This window comes from Canis lupus, chromosome 5, assembly GCF_003254725.2.
Source record: "Canis lupus dingo isolate Sandy chromosome 5, ASM325472v2, whole genome shotgun sequence".
Lineage (NCBI taxonomy): Eukaryota > Metazoa > Chordata > Mammalia > Carnivora > Canidae > Canis > Canis lupus.
Genome location: NC_064247.1, coordinates 33142501 through 33162512, shown reverse-complemented (window position 1 = coordinate 33162512; position 20012 = coordinate 33142501). Strand labels below are relative to the sequence as shown.

General features: G+C 50.2%; 1 protein-coding gene across 4 annotated transcripts in view; it reads left to right on the top strand.

Annotated features, from left to right (window-relative positions):
• The first annotated feature begins 44 nt into the window (after positions 1-44).
• Positions 45-20012, top strand: part of CTC1 (CST telomere replication complex component 1) — a 21671-nt gene continuing 1703 nt past the window's right edge. For 2 of the 4 annotated variants that reach the window (XM_049110189.1, XM_049110190.1), the window contains exons 1-17: positions 45-304; positions 9495-9732; positions 9883-10094; positions 10835-10979; positions 13578-13862; positions 13975-14103; positions 14635-14867; positions 14983-15160; positions 15251-15451; positions 15924-16050; positions 16591-16705; positions 16839-17160; positions 17258-17347; positions 17613-17806; positions 19009-19097; positions 19191-19365; positions 19667-19744. In XM_049110189.1, the coding sequence (XP_048966146.1) occupies positions 45-304; positions 9495-9732; positions 9883-10094; positions 10835-10979; positions 13578-13862; positions 13975-14103; positions 14635-14867; positions 14983-15160; positions 15251-15451; positions 15924-16050; positions 16591-16705; positions 16839-17160; positions 17258-17347; positions 17613-17806; positions 19009-19097; positions 19191-19365; positions 19667-19744 (3071 nt within the window). Of the gene's footprint in view, positions 305-602; positions 843-4044; positions 4209-9494; positions 9733-9882; positions 10095-10834; positions 10980-13577; positions 13863-13974; positions 14104-14634; positions 14868-14982; positions 15161-15250; positions 15452-15923; positions 16051-16590; positions 16706-16838; positions 17161-17257; positions 17348-17612; positions 17807-19008; positions 19098-19190; positions 19366-19666; positions 19745-20012 lie in introns of those variants that run through there. The other 2 variants (XM_025428435.3, XM_025428436.3) reach the window with 2 other exon arrangements.

Here is a 20012-nt window from a genome sequence, read left to right as displayed (position 1 = left end):
GCTGATTCTCCCCCAAATTCCCCAACCCCTCGCCCGAGCGGGGGATGCCTGACAGGAAGTCACCGCGGAAGGAAGTGACGTTGCCAGAGCAGAGGGACTGCCGCGGCGGCTGCGCAGAAGGGCCCGAGCACGCCGGTGGGAGGAGCCGGTGGGAGGAGCCGATGGCGCAGCCGCGGCCGCGCCCACCGATGACGTCACCCGGCGGCCTTCCAGCCAGCCCTCACGCGGCGGCCGTTCGCGGGCTCTCCCAGGGCGTAGCCGCGGGCGCATCATGGAGGCCAACCCGGCTCCAGTTCCCGACTCCGTGAGTGCGCTCCTCCGTCCCTCGTCCCCGTTTCCCTTCTCGTCCTGTCCCCTGCAGCTGGCTGCTTGGCCTGCCTTCGCTGGCCTCGCCCGGGCGGGGAGGGGGGCGCCCTGCGAGGCTGCTCGTCCTTCTCCCGTCGCGCGTTCTGCGAACGCATTTGTTGGTGCCCGCGGCGGCAGCTGTGAGCCTCGGACGCGTCCCGCCCCCTCTCCAGGCGTCCAACCGGGTGGGAAGCGGCGGGCTGCCTAAGGGCGAGCGGTGGGGCGGGGCGGGGCGGCCCGGGGGAGGCCCCTGACGCGGCTGCAGGGGAAGGGACGATGGTACACCAGGAAGGCGCGTGAGACCCCCCAGCGCGGGTTGGGGTGAGCCGGGCAGAAAAGCGCCGGCGGAGCTTTCAGAACAAGAGATTCAGCGGGAATCTTCGGAAAACCTAAGTTCGGTCGGGTGGTGGTGGACGGGGTGACAAGCCGACCGGCTCCTGAGTCTTTTGCTGAACAGCGACCTTAACCTTCGGATAATGGGGAGTGACTGCGGGGTGGTAAGCAGAAACGCGATTGGATGAGATTTGCGTTTTCGTGTCCTGAGGTAGCAGTGTAGGTGGAGAGTGCCGGTTAGGCGGCTGTGGTTGGAAAGCGGGGAGAGACGATGGTGTCCTCGACCTCGGCAGCAGTGTTGAGGGTCCAGAAGTGGAGACTGAGGAAACGAAATATATGAAGGAGGTAGAATCTAGAGGACTTGTGTAGGGAAAGGAAGATGTTAAGGAGGACTTGGGGTTTCGGGGTAGAATTATTAGGTTGAGGATGCTGTTTGCTGATTAGTGAATGTTGGAAGAGGACTGGGTGGTTTGGATTTTGTTTTGTTTTGTTTTTAAGGTACCTGTAGGTTGGGCAGGTGGAGAATAAGCAGATGGATATAACCAGAGCGAAATAGAGAGAGCTCAACTGAAGTGGCATCTGTGGACATACAGTGGCAGAGGCCACTGAGGGGAAAGTGTATAGTGTTCTCAAACTTCAGCTTACATCAGTATGATCTGGGGAGCTTATTTAAGATACAGACTCCTGGGATGTCTGGATGGCTCAGCAGTTGGGCGCCTGCCTTCCTCTCAGGTCATGATCGCAGGATCCGGGATTGAGTCCTGCTTTGGCTCCCTGTGGGGAACCTGCTTCTCCCTCTGCCCGTCTCTCTCTCTCTCTCTCTCTCTCTCTCTCTCTCTCTGTCTTTTATGAATAAATAAATAAATCTTTTAAAAAAATAAAAATTAAAAAATAAAATACAGACTCCCAGGGCACCTGGGTGGCATAGTCAGTTAAGTGTCCGACTCTTGGTTTCTGCTCAGGTCATGATCTCAGGATTGTTGTATCAGCCCTGTGTCACACTCCCTGTTCAGCCAGGACTCTGCTTGAGATTCTCTCTCCTTCTGCCCCTCTCCCCACTGGCACTCTCTCCCTAAATAAGTAAATAAACAAATCTTTAAAATATAGATTCCTGGGTCCCCCCACTCCTGTTAGGATTTTGATTCAGTGAATGAGATCCACGAATTCAGTTTTAACAAAACTTAGGGGATTGTGAGGCAATGGCACCACTTTGAAAAATAGTATTCTATATGCCAAGTAGTGGACAGGTCCTCAGCAACTATAGAGGAAGACAAAAAGTATGAGAGTCTGGGTGAGGCTCTCATTATGTTGTTGAGGCAGTGCTGAATAATGATGACCTGGTCCAATTTGTTTTTCTGGTTTTTAGATTTATTTATATTTATGTTTTTTTATTTATTTATTTTAAGATTTATTTATTTTTGATAGACATAGAGAGAGAGAGAGGCAGAGACACAGGAGGAGGGAGAAGCAGGCTCCATGCCGGGAGCCCGATGTGGGACTCGACCCCGGGACTCCAGGATCACGCCCTGGGCCAAAGGCAGGTGCTAAACCACTGAGCCACCCAGGGATCCCCTTAGATTATTTTTAAACAATCTCTGCACCCCACATGGGGCTCAAACTCAAAACCTTTAGATCAAGAGTCATGTGCTCCAGTGACTGAGCCAGCCAGGCACTCTGATCTGGTCTAGTTTTGACAACGATGACCACAGGTGACAGTGTTTGGCTAAGGTGGAGTGAAGGTGAAGCTTAGTGGTAGAGCTGTCCACAAGGACACAAATCAATAGAACCTGAAGACGGGTTTCTCAAGCTACTAAAGATTGAGTGAATGTGGAGGACTGACCAGAAGGCTAATAGAGGAGGAACAGGGATAGAGCTGTAATGGTTTAGAATTAACACTGGGGGTCTACAGAGATAAAAGTCCTACCCCTCAAGGTCTGTTCAATGCAGAATTTTATTTTTATTTTTTTAAGATATTATTTATTCATTCATGAGAGGCACATACGGGGTGGGGGGCAGAGAGAAGAGCAGGCTCCATGTAGGGAGCCCGATGTGGGGCGCGATCCCAGGTCTCCAGGGATCACGCCCTGGACTGAAGGCGGCGCTAAACCGCTGAGCCACCGGGGCTGCCCAATGCTGTCAGAATTTTATTATTATTTTTTTAAGATTTATGTATTTGAGAAGAGGGAAAGAGAGCCCTTGCTGTGTCATGGGGTGGGGGAGGCAGAGGGAGAGTCTCAAGCAGATGTGGGGGTCTCGATCTCATGACCCTGAGATGCTTAACTGAGTCAGCCAGGCACTCCTGTCAGAAACCTTAAATAAATAAAGCAGCCTGATATTGGAAATAGGCCAAACTGGTCCCCTTCTCTAGAGCTATCTGTATAAAGAGGCATCTAGATGTCCAGAATGTGTGGTAAGTATACAAAGGTGGCTCATGCCCTCCTTAGGAAGCCTACATCTCAGCTGAAAAGAGAACACAAAACAAATCCAGTAGGATTGCATCTTACATTGATTTAGCTTATGGGAATTCAAATGTACATATTTGACTAAAGAAAAGAATGATTGGGGAGACTGGAGGGCTCAGCCGGTTAGGCGTGTGCCTTCAGCTCAGCTCATGATCTCTGTGTTCTGGGATCCAGCCAAACGTCAGGCTCCCTGCTCAGTGAGGAATCTGCTTCTCTCTCCCCCTGCTGCTTCCCCTCCTCATGCACTCCCACTCTCTCTCAAATAAATACAATCTGTTACAAAAAATAATTATTAAAAATTATACTTTGCCTATGTTCTTTTTATATACTGCTTATAATTAGGCATTTTTTAGTCTTGTATATACTTATTAGTGTATAACACCGTGTCTTATTTATGAGCAACTTAAAGGATTTTTTCCAAGGGTGATTTTGACTATTTTTCAACTTGTTGGCTTCAGAACCACATCCCACATAACATGGGACACCCTTGTGCTGTACCTGATGATCATTGCTGTTTATAGAAGTATGTCATGGTGCTGTGGGAGCTCCACGATGGGAGCAGCATTTAGTCTGGGATGGTCAGAGGGGGGTTCCCAGGGCAATGTATATTCCCGTTGAGCATGTTAAGGATTGGTATGGGGTTTGTTAGAGAAAGAGGTAGGACCACCCATACAGCTGGTTATCAAGTGACACCTAGGAGAGAAAGAGGTAAGACCAGAGCTGGGTGGCCAGTGGCCTGAGGTGTGACCGGACTAAGGCTTCTAAGGTTTCTTCCGAGTTCTAAACTCTATGACTTGTTTATTTACATGCCCGCTTAATTTCTTTTTTTATTATTGGAATCCCAAAATTCCGTGGATGGGCAGGATGGTTAGGAACATGTTTTAACTAGATTCCCTTTCCTCAGGAGCAAGCCTGGCTGGAGGCTGCCCAGACCTTCATCCAAGAGACCCTGTGTCCCGCTGGCAGCGAGCCTGATGTCCAGTTGACTCAGTCGGTACTTGACTGTGTGAAGACTGTCTGGTTGTCCCAGGGAAAGAACCAGGGTTTTCCCTTGCCCCTCAGCTACAGGTAAGGAGAGGAGGGGTTCAGGAGTTTTGGGACTGACAAGAAAGGACCTAGAGTTAACAGTTAACAAGGGGAAAACAGGAGGGGCATTTGATGGGGGGTGGGGGGGGGGACGGGGTGGGGGTACGGGGCAGCGCAGGGTAGAACGTGCTCTAACACAATCCCCTCTGCCAGCTTTTCTGTCCTGCTTCAAGCTATTTGCCTTTTCCTGTAGCTCTCCAAATTGACTGAAATCAAGTTAGGAACAAGGAGAAGAGGGAGGAAGGGGAAGGCAGAAAATTTGGAAAAAGAGCTCTGATGGTAGAAAGGCTGAGATTCGTGTGTGTGTGTGTGTGTGTGTGTGTATGTGTGTGTAAGTGTGTGTAAACTAAGGTACAGAATTAAGATGTCAGCAAGTGCAGATAGTTGTGTTTAAGACCAGAATTTCAAGTCTTCTGAAGGTGTTTGTGTTTTTTGTTTGTTTTTTAACAACACTAACATTTTTGAAACTCTTCAAGGCTATGTTAATAAAGAATTGGAAGAAAAGGATTCCAGGGCCAAATAAGTTTGAGAGACAATGGATACAATATAAGCTTCTCTAGGGAAGTCACAAAGGTCATTAGCATACTAAAGGCTCTGAAAGTCCTCTGAAAAGAAACCTGTTTACTCGAAGTAACCACTATTTCAAATGTGGGTGTGTTTTTTTAAGTTTTTATTTTTGTTATTACCTTTTTTTAAGGAAAGAGAAAGAGGGCAGGGAGGGGCAGAGGGAGAAGGTGAGAGAATCCTAAGCAGGTTCCATGTGGTCCCAGTGGGACCTGACCTGAGATTCGATCTCAAAACCCTGAGATCGTGACCCGAGTCAGACGCTTAACTGCCACCAAAGCACCCCTTAAGTCTTTATCTTAATTCCAGTGAGTTAACACAGTGTTTTGGCTTAACATTTTAATTATTTTTTTCCAAATTTTTCTTTAAATTCTGGCTAGTTAACACATAGTGCAGTGTTGCTTTCTGCTTACATGAGTACGGGTGTTGACCCGTACTCATCACCACAGCTGCCCTTAATACCCACCACCCCTGTAGCCCATCCACCACCCTCCTTCCTCCATCAGCCCTCAGTTGTGATCTGTCGTTAAGTCTCTAGGGGCCCTTGGGTGGCTCAGTTGGTTAAGTGTCTGCCTTCAGCTCAGGTCATAATCCCAGGGTCCTGGGATCAGGTTTTGTGTTGGGCTCCCTGCTCAGTGGGGAGTCTGCTCCTCCCTGTCACTCTGCCTGAAACTCCCTCTCCTTCTGTCCTCTGTCAAATAAGTTAAAAAAATCTTATTCCCCCCTCCTCCCCAAAAAAGTCTTAGGGTTTATTTTCCTCTCTCTCTTTTTTAAAAATATTTTATTAAAGAGAGAGCCTGAACAGTGGGGAGAGGGGGAGGTACAGAAGCAGGCTCCCTGCTGAGCACAGAGCCTGATACAGAGCTTGATCTCAGGACCCCGAGATGATGACCTGAGCTGAAGGTAGACACTTAACCCAAACCCACTGAGCCACCCAGGTGCCCCTTCCCATAAGTTCATCTGTTATTTTTTCTTAAATTCCACATATGAGTGAGATCATGTGGTACTTGTCTTTCTCTACCTGACTTATATCACTAGCAATACACTAGCTGTATTCATGTCATCACAAGATTTCATTCTTTTTGATGGCTGAGTGATATTCCATTGTATACATAGGCCACTTCCTCTTTATCTATTCATCAACTGGTAAACATCTGGGCTCTCTCCACAGTTTGGGTATTGTTGTTAACGATGCTATAAATGTTGGGATGCAAGTGCCCCTCTGAATCTGTATTTTTGTATCTTTTGGATAAATAGTAGTGCAATCACTGGATCGTAAGGTAGTTCTGTCGAATGTGGGGTGTATTATTCCTGTTTCTTTATATTTTTATTACACACACAAACCTATCTCTGAGCCATGTAATGTAGTTTTGCTTATGTCTTGACTTTCTGTAAATAGCACCGTACCTTATATATCCTCTGCAGTTTCCTTTTGTGCTTCACATGTTCCTGAGATTGACTCATGTTAAGAGCTCTAGCTCATTTATTTCCACTGCTGCATGGTATTCTGTTATGTGAGTGTATGTATCACTGTTTATCCTCTAAAAAATAAAGAAAAATGAAAGCCTGTTTAGCTTTGTTTAATTAGGCATTTCCCAGCCCTACGCAAGCATAAGGTATTTTTCTCCCTGGATTTACATTGTGCACTGCAGTGTGGTGTTCACTCGGCCCCACAGTCTGTCTCCAGCAGTAAAGGCAAGGGATCTTGAATGAGAAGACAGCTTAATTGTACTGTTATGTGAACATCATTTTCAAAATTCTGAATAGTTTTCTTATCCATGGACTTTGTTATAAACTGATGGAAACTAAAAATGCTGGTCCACCAGACTGTAAACCAACACAGGCTGCCTCCGTTGAGCAAATGTTTCCTGTGAAAGCCCTCCAGATTCATCAGGGTGCTTTTTCACGCTGTGCATGGTCAGTACTTACCGCTTAGCTTTTATTTTTAAAATTTTTTTAAAGATTTATTTATCATAGAGAGAGAGAGAGAGGCAGAGACACAGACACACAGGAGGAGGGAGACGCAGGCTCCATGTTGGGAGCCCAACATGGGACTTGATCCCGGGACTCCAGGATCGCACTCTGGGCCAAAGGCAGGCACTAAACCGCTGAGCCATCCAGGGATCCCCTGCCGCTTAGCTTTTAAAAACCTTAACATTTGCCATGTTTGCTTCAGTTCTTTTTTGTTTTGAATATTTTATTTATTTGAGGGAGAGAGAGAGAGAACTCATGCACACAAGCAGGGGGAGGGGGAGGGGGAGGGGCAGAGAGAGAGGGAGAAGCCGATTCCCACTGAGTAGGGAGCCCAACCTGGGACTTGATCCCAGAGCTCCAGGATCATGACCTGAGCCAAAGACAGATGCTTCATCACTGAGCTACCCAGGCACCCTGCTTCAGTTCTTTTTTATAGGCAGTAAAACATTACAGGTTTAGTGGAGTGTCCTCAGTGCTCTGTCCCCACCCACTTGTTCCCTACCCTCCCTGGCAGCACCCACTGTTCTGAAGGGAGGTATAGGCTCAGTGGGCACACATGCAACCACTCCACTGGCCACTTTCACTCTGCATTCCAACTGGCAGACTTGTGCCAAAGGACACACGTAGCAATGTATATGTATATCCTGAGCCTTTCCCCAATCTGGTGTTTATCTTATTAAAAAGGTGTTTTTTGTGTGTATCTGATACCTTATTTTAATCCCAAAGGAATTTCTCAGGACACACTTACCTGGGGTTTCTTTTTCCCCTTTGTAACTTCTCATTCTGCTCCACTGGCTTCACGTTTTCCTTTGTTCCTCCAGTTTTTAGAACTAGTAAGGTTAAATACGTTGTTTATGTAAACACAGAATGAAATCTCATTAGAAAACTCCCTCTAGCATGGGACAGATTAGTCGTGGTTGAGGAGGTTGTGATTGCCGTGAAGCCTCATGCAGGAGGGTTAGAGTCTCCCACAGGTGAGCTGGATATGTGCCTAGTGGCCTCTGTGATCATATTCTAATTAAGAAAGATCCAAATTTCTCAAGATTCTGGTATTACCAGAACAGTGGAGGGGCACCTGGGTGGCTCAGTCCATGAAGCAAACATCTGCTCGTCATGATCCCAAGGTCCTGGGATCAAGCCCCACAATAGGCTACCTGCTTGGTATGGAGTCTGCTTCTCTCTCTCCCTCTGCCTGCCACACTCCCCGCTGCTTGTGTGCTCTCGTGCTATCTCTCAAGTAGATAAATAAAATCTTAAAAAAATTGAATAATGAAAAAGTGGTAAGTCAGGAACGGTTAGGAAATTTGGGAACTCTTTAAAGTTTCTTATTCTTGATAAGTGTAAAATATATTTTTATGTTTGTGTAGAAGTGAGGAATCCGTACGGAATGGTGGGCAAGGATAAAATAGGAATTACTTGACAGGGTTAAAGATTTTATTTATCTGTGTTTCTCTTCTCCTTTGTGGAGTGCCTGCCGTGTGCCAGGTAGTGTGGTAAGCATTGCAAGCTGGAGAGCAGTGACAATGCAAGGATCTGGGGTTCTCACTTTCAGTTTCCTTACCTAGACCCTGAAGAATCGGGGAAAAGTGACCCCATCCTGTTTTCTGTCCTGAAGGTTCCTAGGGGAAAGAGACCGCTCTCTCCAGCTGCCTGTCCTGGGCCTTTAGAGAAGTAGAGAAACACAGGGGAAGAACCTGGACTTTTGAGTGAGACACCCCTGGCTTTGCCACCCACACCATAGTGTACCTGACCTCTTGAAGTTTCTTCATTGGTGGTGATAACCGGGGTTTTTGGTGAAGCTGCAGTGCATTCCTGAGCGTGAATGGACCCGTTATAGTATGTGCATAGACTAGTACTCAACACGTGCTAGTCTCCATCTTTGCCTTTTATATTCTCCAAAGCCTTTTGGGAAAGAATGAAGCAGATGTGGAAGGGGAGTGGGCCACCCAGGACAGCGTTCCCAGCTGTTTGTACTCCCACGGGGGTGATGTTCATGAGTATAAGGAGGAGGGTAAGTTGTGACGGTTCGTACCTTTATCCTTTCTCTTCTGTTCAGATGATCATGAGAAGGCAAGTGTGTGGGAGAGTGGGATGACAGATGTGCATCCGTCACAACCTTGAGAAACTCACCATTACTTAGCACATTCTTGGTGCCTCACTTTGCCATGGGTGGCAATGAGCAGTGTTGCGAACCTTGCCTGGAGAATGGCCGATCTCAAGCATCTTTTGAGATTTGGGAGCTCTTGATACTGACTCCTGCTGAGTCTCTGCTTCCCCGCTGGTCTCAGGTTCTGTGATATCCCAGATGAGGGAGGACACCTGGCTGGGGTTGCTGAGGTCTGGCCAGCAGGCACATGCCCTAGCGGCCCTGTCAGGGTTCTCCATGCAGTGGAGAGCCGAGATGCTTTCAGGGATGCTGTGTGTGGTCCGGCGTTCTCCCCAGAGTCTGCTTATCCCCTCAGACTGCTGGTGCACCTCTTCCTTTGTCTAGGCCCTTTCTTTGCCATGTGTTGTTCAGAGTGGCATTGGACCTTGCCTTAGGACACCCCCCAGTCCTCGGGCCCAGACCTCATCCTCATGTCTTAGGCTCTCAGCCCTGAGGCTCCTGCCCTTTAAGCTCCTCTATTTTCTTTTATCTTTCCTTGGGAGCTTGGGGAAATCATTGGGGTTGTGGGTAATTCCTAGACTTGGATGCGGCTTTGCAGGACCTCTGTTTCCTTCCCTCTACAGCTTTGTCTCAGTGCAGGACCTCAAGACCCACCAGAACCTCCCATGCTGTAGCCACCTGTCCTGGAGCAGCAGTGCGTACCAGGCCTGGACCCAAGAGGCTGGGCCGAGTGGAACCCCCCTCCCACGGGAGCGGCTGATACTCTTAGGGACACTGACAGACCTGTCGGGGGACTTGGAGCAGGAGTGCAGGAAAGGAGACCTCTATGTAAAAGATAACACTGGTGTCTTAAACTGTGAGGTGAGTAGGAGGGTGAGGGTCATGTGTCTCCAAGCCTCACAAGGATGATGTCTAGGGAGCGAGGCCATTAATTCTCTGAGAGGAGAAAGGTAGCAGAGTGTGGGTGGGATGCTAGGGTCCTGGTTAACTGTTGCTCTTGGTCTTTTCTAGCTCATAGATCTGGACCTGTCTTGGTTGGGTCGTCTGTTTCTGTTCCCCAGTTGGAGTTACCTCCCTCCTGCCAGGTGGAGTTCTTCAGGGGAAGGACACTTAGAGCTCCTGAGTGCTCCGGTACCAGTGTGCCCCTCCAACACCAGCCCTGGCCCTCTCACCCCGCTCCCTGTTCTCTACCCAGAGACTGCTTCCCGCTTGCTCAGGCACAGGTAACCCTTCCTTCCCTCACTCTCTCAGGGAGGCTAGAGGGCTGTGAGACTGGGAGGAAGGCGGGAAAGGTCCTGAGAGCCATACTGGTAGAGTGTTCCCACCTGAGCCAAAGGGAACCAGAGGGCCTCTCCCAGATGTTGAGTGCCGAGTCTTCAAGGGACGTTTGCCTTATCCAAGGTCAGGACGAGTTAGCAGGACGTCTTCACAGTAATAGCTTTGGGCCAGGGAGATTTTATTTTATTTATTTGACTTGATTTTATTTTTTTAAAGGTTTTATTTATTCATGAGAGAGAGAGGCAGAGGCAGATGAAGAGAGAACAGCAGGCTCCCCTGGAGGAGCCCAATGCGGGACTCAATCCCAGGACCCTGGGATCATGCCCTGAGCCAAAAGCACACACTCAACCACTGAGCTACCCAGGCATCTTGGGCTAGGGAGATTTTAATTTAATTTTTTTTAAATTTTTTATTTATTTATGATAGTCACAGAGAGAGAGGCAGAGACATAGGCAGAGGGAGAAGCAGGCTCCATGCACCGGGAGCCCGATGTGGGATTCGATCCCGGGTCTCCAAGATCGCGCCCTGGGCCAAAGGCAGGCGCTAAACCGCTGCGCCACCCAGGGATCCCTGAGATTTTAATTTTAGATGACTACTAGGTTATTTACAGCAGAAGGGCAGGCATCTGTGGGAAAAGGGGAAATAAAAAATGGGCCTTCTGTCTTAATCTTTCTTCCTTGTCTAGAGGCAAGCTCAGAGGTGTGCAGCCAAACCTGGCTGGGAAGCTGATTCGAGTGAGCGCTCTGGTGAGGAGTCAGAAGAAAGCTCACTTTGTCTTGTCTCTTGGCGGGTCCTCCCCAGCTGGCAGCCACGTGTCCATTGTCGTGCAGGTGAGGATTGGGGTGAGTGCAGGGTTCTGGAGGTGGTGTCAGGACTTTTAGCTGGAAGGGGGATCATCAGAGCAAAGGCCTCACAGGCAAAGAGTGCAGCTTTGGGGAGGGGAGCCACTTCCTGGGTGGCGGGGAGGACAGTGCTGTTGAGGGGGTCCAGGTAGCGTTGCTCCCACACACATGAAGTAGGGAGCACATTTTTCTGCTGTGCACCTCATTTGACTAGACAACTTTCATATTGTGTGTGACTGTTTCAGAATCTGTCAGAATCACTTGTTTTTCCCCTTATTAGCAGGATGCAAGAAAATTATTCATCTTAGCACCTTTAAGACTTTTGAGTATGTGTACTTTTTTTTGGCTACGTGTACTTTCTAAAAACTAGGTGCTTTTATTAGTCACTCTTAGAATTGTTAATTTTTACACTATTGTTTTATAACTTACGTAATTTTCTGAATAATGTTTTAAAAGAGTTGAAGACAAAGAGTAAAAGGGTTCTTATGTACATAACAAAAAAGGGAACTCAGATTTATTAGCGCTGCTAGAATTCTGTGTCTGGATGTGTCAAAAGCTTGAGTGACAGTGATTAGCAGGTAAAATAACTGAAAATGCTAAAATTAAAAAATGCTTAGGGCCTGCTCCAATTTCTGGTCTTGTTTCTCTTCCTCCTGGCCAATAGAGGAGCTTCTGTATTTTCTGTACGTTAGACTGTTTCAAGTCTCCTAGAGCCCGCTGGCAATGCTGCTGAGGGTGGAAGTGGCTCAGGGGTGGAGTGATCTTGCTGTGTTCATAGGCTGCTGCAGACATATTGGAGACATACTGTCACCCTGGATGACCCCAGGGAATCTCTTCTGTGATGGAGGAGCTGAGATCATCATCTCTTGCAAATGAAGGACTTGACTCTGAAAAGAGAAGAGGTTCAGGGTAACTGCTGTGCAAGGCAGTCAGGGATGAGAGGCTGCTGAACAGTGACCATGGCCCCACTGGGAAGGGTCTGGTGCTGGGGTGACATGGGTCTGATTTCCTCGGGTAGGGCTTTTGTGTTCAAAGAGGAGTGAAGGGTGCCCAGGAGAGCAGAGCTCGGGGTCGGCATTCAGATCCTGGCATTCAGACAGGAAGGGAAGGGCCCTGGGGTCTGAATATAGGACAAGGGGCTACGATGTTGGCCGTCCTGGTGCAAGAAAGCATAGTGTGCAGAGGGCAGTGGGATAAGAGCAGAGGCACCAGTATGCACTTGCTGGCTTGCTGAGTGAGACCACTGGTAACCACTGGTTCTGCATAAGCAGTAAGCCTGCATCAGGTCCCAGCAACACCCGTGCCCAGGTGTGATGCCTGAGGTCTGATTGGCAGTACCCCTGGTTCTAGGGTAGAAACGGAGGTCTGTGAGGTTTGGGTGTCCTGAGTTGGCAACAGGTTCTGAAGCCCTGCGAATGGCAGTGTGCTGTGTTGGGCCTGTGGGAGGAGCGCGCCCTGGAAGGTTATTCCATTTGGGGATGCTGTTTCTTGCCCTTCTGCTTGCATTTCCTCAGCAACCACCTTTTGCAATCCACATGATACCCTGCTGTCCCAGGCTTATTTTATTTCCCTACTTTGACAGTTTGTGTTTTCCTTTATTTTTATTTATTTATTTATTTATGATAGTCACACACACAGAGAGAGAGAGAGAGGCAGAGACATAGGCAGGGGGAGAAGCAGGCTCCATGCACCGGGAGCCTGACATGGGATTCGATCCCGGGTCTCCAGGATCGCGCCCTGGGCCAAAGGCAGGCACCAAACCACTGTGCCACCCAGGGATCCCTGTGTTTTCCTTTAAAATGAAGTCTCCAGCAGGTCACTGCTAGGCATTTTCTCTCTCCTCTTGGCTTCCATCTTGTGTCATGCAGCTCCCAGGAAAGTTCCTTTTCCATCCTGGCTGATGTTCTCACTGCCTTGCTCATCCTGAGTTCTGGGCACTTTTATGTTGCTGCCTCCTGCTTGAATCACCCTTCTCTGTCTTCTCCACTTTGACAAACCAGAGATACTCTTTAGGGCCCTATGCAGATCCCGCTTCCTTCACTAGGCCTTCCCACTCATTTCTACCCATCCTGACTTTCTTGGTCTTTCCCCAAGACTTTGCTGAATGTGTGTTGTTTCTGATAGTAGATCGTATATGGTTCCTCGATGTTACTTGAGTGTGTGTCTCTGTTCCCCAGAGGGTTGAGATACGTTGTGATGGAGCGACCAGTCTCTTGTATTTCCCTTCATGGCTGTCCCAGTACTGAGCTTGTGGTACCCCATACGTATGATTAAACAAACCAAAGTAGTTTGTGTGTTATGGGGTAGGATGGGAAAATGGAAAAGCCATGAGTTTGGGGTGGAATGTTTCTGTATCTTGGAGGAAGTTTTAGGGCTGGTTCACATCATGAGGGAGGAATTAGGAAATATTTGGTATCTCCTCTGAGAGGAAGCAGATCCAGAAGGTTAATATTTAATTGGCAGACAGGCAGAACTCATGAGGAGCAGGTGATTGAGGTCAGATCATGATGGGAAGAGACTCTGGCAGAGGGGCAGTGTCGTGGGAAGCGTCTCATGTGCCGTGTTGCCTGCCCCTGCACAAGCCAGATCCCTGCCCAGCTGGTGTGGCACCGAGCCCTTTGGCCTGGTAGGTCCTATGTGCTGACAGCGCTGCGAGTAGTCAGGATCCGTGGGCACTGTTACCGTGTTTGGACGACCAGTCCCTCCTCCCATCTGCTGCCGCTGAAACCAGAATGTGTGCGAGAGCTGGAACTGGAGCTGGATGGTCCCCTCTTGGAGGCTGACCCTGCGCCACTCCCCATGCCCAGTAGCTCCCAAGACGGGGACAGGGAAACAGCTCTTGTCCGGAACTCAACACTCTTATCCTACACGGTGAGCAAAAAGGAGAGATCTGAGAGTTCAGGGATGAGGATGGGGGGCTGGAAATTCGGGTCTCCAGAGAGGAAAGAAAGAGGGATCAACTGGACCTTTGGCCTCTTTGCAGGGAAAGGTCACTAGTGTGCTAAGTCAGCCAGCCGGGCTCTATGAGGTGGACGGGCAGCTGGCGCTCTGCCTCGCCTACCAGCAGTTCCACAGCCTCAGGAAGGTGGTACGGCCGGGTGTCTCCCTGGAGGTAGGTGAGGGGTCAGGCCTGGTGACAGGTTCTCTCAACAGTTTCTCTGACCTTCACAGGCTGCTATGTTTTGCAGCAGCAGGTTAGGAACTTCTACAGCAAAAATGTAAAAAGATTTACGTGTTGTTGGATGGTGGGGATTGCATACTTAATACCAGGAGTGATTTGGATGGGAGCTCAGATCAGGAAGGAGTAGAGTCTGGGTCCTGGGAACATCTTTAAAGGAAGGGCCTTGGAACTAGAGGGGGAGATGCTAGAGCTGAGTCCCTGGTGGCTCTCCCACACCAGCCAAGAGCCTCCTGGCCCATAGGAAAACTGGGCGGGGCTCGTGGGGGGCAGGGTGAAGGCTTCTCATGGGGGTTGTGGGTTGTGCCGGACAGAAAGTGGAGTACAGGAGATGGAAGGAAATGGCCAGTATGTGAGAAAAGGTTTCTCTTGGCGCCAGGCAGTAGGGAACTACAGGCAACTCTCCAGTGATCATTGAGTTGACAGTTTCACCTCTGCATTTTCATTTTTTCTGCTTTTCTTCAGCTCCAGGATGTTCACCTCCTGCAGTCAGTGGGTGGAGGGACGAGAAGGCCTGTGCTCGCCCCGTGCCTCCATGGCGCCATTCTACTTCGAGGCTTTTCTTGTCAGAAGCCTGAGACTCAGTCTTTCTATCAGGCTCAGGGAGCCTCCTTGTATGAGCAGCTGGTGTGGGAACGTCAGTTAGGCCTTCCGCTGTACCTGTGGGCTACCAAGGCGTTGGAGGAGCTGGCCTCCAAGTGAGGAGGGCAGGGTTCGGAGTCGGGGGGCTGGAGGGGTTCAGGGCCAGGGGAGCAGGATCCTGGAAGGGGCACACCTCTCTGGGGCATGTGACTGCTTCTCTTCCTGGCCCAGGCTGTGTCCCCACATGCTGAGACACCACCAGCTCCTGCAGCACTCCTCTCCCGGGAACCCCAGCCTGGGGCTGCAACTCCTGGCTCCTGTCTTGGATGTTCTGACTCCACCGGGCAGTACCCGTCGGAATGCACACAAGGAGATCCTCGAAGAGCCGCATCACTGTCCCCTGCAGAAGGTGCGAGCATGTGTGGAAGAGATGGGTGGCGGAGCTGATGCCCTGAGGGACACTTGGCCGCACTATCTGGTTTCTCTTCCGTCCCAACAGTACACGCGGCTGCAGACCCCATGTTCTTTCCCCACTCTGACCACCCTGAAAGAGGAAGGGCGGTGCAGGGCCTGGGCTGCCTTTGACCCCAAGACCCTCCTGCCCCTCCCGGAGGCTTCCCATCTGACCAGTTCCCAGCTCAACCAGCGTGTGTCTTGGTCCTGGCTCTCTCTGCTACCCGCCACCTTCCACCCAGCCCAGGTAGGTGGGGCGCCCGGTGCTCAGGACTTGCACTTTAGGCTACCTTCATCGCCCTCCCATGATCTTCCTCGTCACTTTGGCGGCACCAGGCTTCTATTAGATGGCTCTGTCTCTTCTCGCCCACCCCATCTGTTCTCCCTGTGGCAGACAGGGAGGGGGTCCAACCTCACTGGGCTTACAAAGCTGCCTTAAATCCTTTGCTGGTTTCTCTCAGAGCACGTAAGGTAAAATGCAAAGTCTTTACTGTGCCCTGTGAGGTCCTGCATGGTCTCTTGCTTCTAACCTCACCCCTGCTACTGAATGTGCGAATGCTTGGGTGTTTTTTTTCATACCCATGTGAGTCCTTTGAGGTCAGAGACAACATCTTTTTTGTTCGTTCTGTAGCTAGCATTTAACATAGCATCTGGTGCAGAGTAGCTGCTGAGTATTTGTTGAACAAATACCCGATATCTTGTCCTGTATCTCCCTACAGATTTTAATTGGGGTTTTGGCAGCTTCGTCTCATAAAGGCTGTCTGCAGCTTCGGGACAAGACTGGTTCCCTCCCCTGCCTGATCCTGGCCACGCACTCTCAGCCCATCACTGACTCCCGGTTCATAGGTGTGGAGTTGGGGGTGGTGGTGTCTCAGAACAGTAGGGCTGGGGAGAGGAGGTACCTGTTGAGGTTTTCTTGAGATGCTGAGTGGCATGTGTTGATCCTTGAGCTTGGGGACAAGTCTGAGACGCTAGTATTGGCAGAGAAAAGGAGCAGGGGTTTTTCCAGCCAGAACACCAATCCGAAGGTTCATTTCTCCCACCATAGCCTCTGACGTGCACATCAGGAGACACTTCTTAGTTTGGACTCACTGAGATATATGGACAGGGACAGTTTCTTAGGTCGAGGCATTTTGGGATTTATGAGAAAATAGAACTGAGGCATTGTAGCCCAGGAGGCCAGGGGCAGCATTGGACGTGTGGCTGGGACAGTTTCCCCCTTGGAGATACCATCCCTCTGAGGTGGGGGTCAGGTCTGGGCTGTTGTGTTGTGTTAGGGGAGCAGCTCAGGCCTCGGATGGGCAGTGAGACATGCAGGGTGGTCCACTTCACTGCTCATCCCACAGTCGCCTCCTCTTGTCAAAGTAGAAAACTTTCTTTCTCTAGGCTGCTTGGTGCGGACAGAGAAGTTCCAGTTGGTCATAGAAAGGAATGTCAGAAGCAACTTTCCTTCCTATAAGGAGCTGAACATAACAGGCTTCATCCAGAAGCAGCAGGCCAGGTTGGGCCCCTGGGATAGTGGCCACACCCTGAAGGTCTGAGGGGAAGGAGCAGACCTGGTGCAGGTGGTGGAGTACTGGGGCCCGTGACACCTGTCTGCATTGCTAAGAAACCTACTCTTTGTCTCTCAACAGAGTCTATATCCAGTTCTTCCTGGCGGATGCCCTGATCCTGCCTGTGCCCAGACCCTTGATTCACTCAGCCACCTCCCTCACTCAGGCAGAGCCCACCCACCCAGAGGGTTCCCACATAGAACAGAGCCGGCTGTTCTTGCTGTCCCGCAAGGAGGCACTGATGAAGAGGAATCTTTGTCTCCCCCCAGGAGCTAGCCCAGAGGTGCCCAAGCCCATCCTCAGTTTCTACGTTTCGGGGAGCTGGCTTGGGGGCACCCAGAGGAAGGAAGGGACTGCATGGGGCCCACCTGAACCCCAAGGAGATGGGAACAAGGATCGGAAGGTAAACTGGGACTGTAGGGACGCAGGGCCTGACATCCTGTGCGCCTGGCTCCTGTCTGGGGCCTCAGCACCTGCCTGCCTCCCTTGCTTCCTCCCAGGTTCTCTTAGTCTTCCGCGGCTGCTCAGTACGCTGGTTTGAGTTCCTGCACCCAGGTCAAGTGTACCGGCTCGTGGGTCCTGGCCCTCCTGTGAGTGCCCCATTTGGTTCTTCATTCACCCTTCCCCAGAAAGCTTTTTTGGCCTGTGACGGTCTGGAGAGGGCGTGGCAGTGCCTGGTTACTATATCTACCAGGTTTCCTAGAAGAAGGGTGGATTTAGATCAATTGGAAAGCCTGTCTGAATCTAGACCACTTCCTCACCAGGCTCTGGGAAGGAAGCAAAATTGCGTCGTAGTATTTTGCAAACCTGCCTCTGGAGCAGGACACACTCAGAGAGTTGTCTTCTTGCTGACAGACCCCACTGTTGTTCGAGGAGGGGGGACCGTCATGCACACCCCACCGCCCTCTGGAGCTGGCAGGCTATGCGTCCTGCCTCACTGTCCAGGACGACTGGACTCTGGAGGTTGAGAATGGCCAGGACTTCCCAGCTGCACTGGAGAGCAGCAAGGCCCTGCCTAAGACCCCACTGGACGACCTGCTCAGTGGCAAGTAAATGTCCACCAGCTTCTCCGGCTCATGTGGCCCCTTGTTCTTCCTGCCTGCTGACTTGCTGAACAGCCTGTCCTCTGCCCTAGCATGTGTTACTGTAACAGTGTTTAGCTCCCAGAGAATGCTGTCCCCCTGAGATGGAAGGTGTGTTTCATGCCTGAGTTTTCCCTTGTACATTACTATTTTTCAGAAGATCACAAGCAAGCTTTCTCACAACTAGGGAAAAGTTAGAGCAATGAAAGGAAATATTAAAAAACAGACATGGGAATCCCTGGGTGGCTCAGCAGGTTGGCGCCTGCCTTTGGCCCAGGGTGTGATCCTGGAGTCCAGGGATCGAGTCCCACATTGGGGTCCCTGCATGGAGCCTGCTTCTCCCTCTGCCTGTGTCTCTGCCTCTCTCTGTCTCTCATGAATAAATAAATCTTCAAAACAAAACAAAAACAGACACACACACACACACAAAAACACCAAACCATTAAAAAAAAGAACAAAGCTAAACTCCTATAGGGCAGGACCTTCCTTATTAGTGGAAGTGCTCCTGGCCTCAAGGAACAACTGTTGTCTTGGGGCAGCTGCCAGTGCAGAGGAAGCCACAGATTTTCCCCGTGTTTTCAAAAAGCAAAAAAGCCTTACTGGATTGTTCATGAAGTTTTTATAAAACTGATCACTAGTAGAAAGTGTTCTCAAGGACCCCTAATTTGAAGGAGTGGGCATGAATGCCAGCATGTGAAGCCGCCAGTGATGGGCCACCTGTTAGTTACACAGGCATATGGCACATTTGACGTCTGGGGTACTTCTGGTAAGGCCTCTGCTCACAGTGTTGTGTAGGTTTTGAGTGATAAGCTGTTTTTCCCATAAGGCCTGTTAATTTTGTCTTCTTTTTAAGACATTTCATTTATTTGAGAGAGAGAGAGAACACACGCATGCCCACCACCAGGGGGAGGTGGGGAACAGAGGGAGAGGGAGAAGCAGACTCCAGTTGGGGCCCAGTCCCAGGACCCTGAGATCATGACCTGAGTCAAAGTGGAGAGGTACCTGCCCTGTTACCTTAAGTGTGTGACTTGACACGGCTCAGGGTTTTTTTTAGGACCCTGTAAATGATGTTCTAGCAGAGACTTGGGCTCCTCCTTTTGTCCTCAGACCTCTCTCCAATCTCTGCTTTCTAATGCCTCCGTTTTCACTGTATTTCTGTGACCCTACAGCTTCACCGAGTCCCTGGTGTCTTTCTCAGCTGAGATTTTGTCACGGACCCTGTGTGAGCCATTTCCGGCCCCTTTCTGGACGAAGCCTGGTAATGCCTCCTCTGGTGGGAAAGTGTGAAGTAGAGTAGAGTAGACTCTGTGGTCTAGGCAGATGCCCCTGACCCTTCCCTTGGCTGCTGCAGGTGGTGCTCGGGCCTCCAGAGGGTGTGTGAAGCTGACTGTAGCCGTGGAGGCTGCTGACTGCCAGTCCCGCCCGCACTTGGACATCTATATCAAAGACCCACACTTGCCTCCCCCACTAGGCCTCCTTCCAGGTGCCCGAGTCTACTTCAACCAGCTGGAGAAGAAGATTTCCAGGTGAAGATCTGTGAGGCTGCTTTGCTCTTCCTCCCTACTGCTGGGGATCTCTGAAATGCCCCCCCAGACCATGCTGCCATGCTGCCACACCTTCTCTTTGATATTACTCCCCTGCCCTCTACCCTCATGAGATGCTCCAGACTAGTCCTTCCCTCGTTCCTCCCTCTGCTCAGGCCAGGGAGTATCCCTCTGGGGCTGGGGCATTGTGGGTTGGGGAGGTTGTGTCTAAGCCTATGATCCGGTGCCAGCTTCTACCTCAAATTGACTTCTTTCCTCTTCACCCTGCCTGCTGCACTTGCAGATCTCACAATATTTACTGTTGTTTCCGGCCATCCACTTACCTGCAGGTCCTGAGTTTTCCCCCAGAGACCACAATCAGGTCAGTGCCCTGGGCCCTGACCCCCAGACTACACAGCCTTGCATCTGCACCCAACATGTGGTTCCAGCTCTGGGGTTTTTGCCATAACTAGTGTTCTGTACCACAAGGAGAACATGTGAAGTCAGAGGACTTCCTCTGCCCCAGATAAGAATGCCTGCCTAATGCTTATTATTTTACCCAGAGAGATTTAGTGTTTCTAGGCTCTTGAAGGCTTTTCTGTCTAAGATGCAAATAACTTTCTTGGTTATCATCTGGGTTCGAGCTTGAG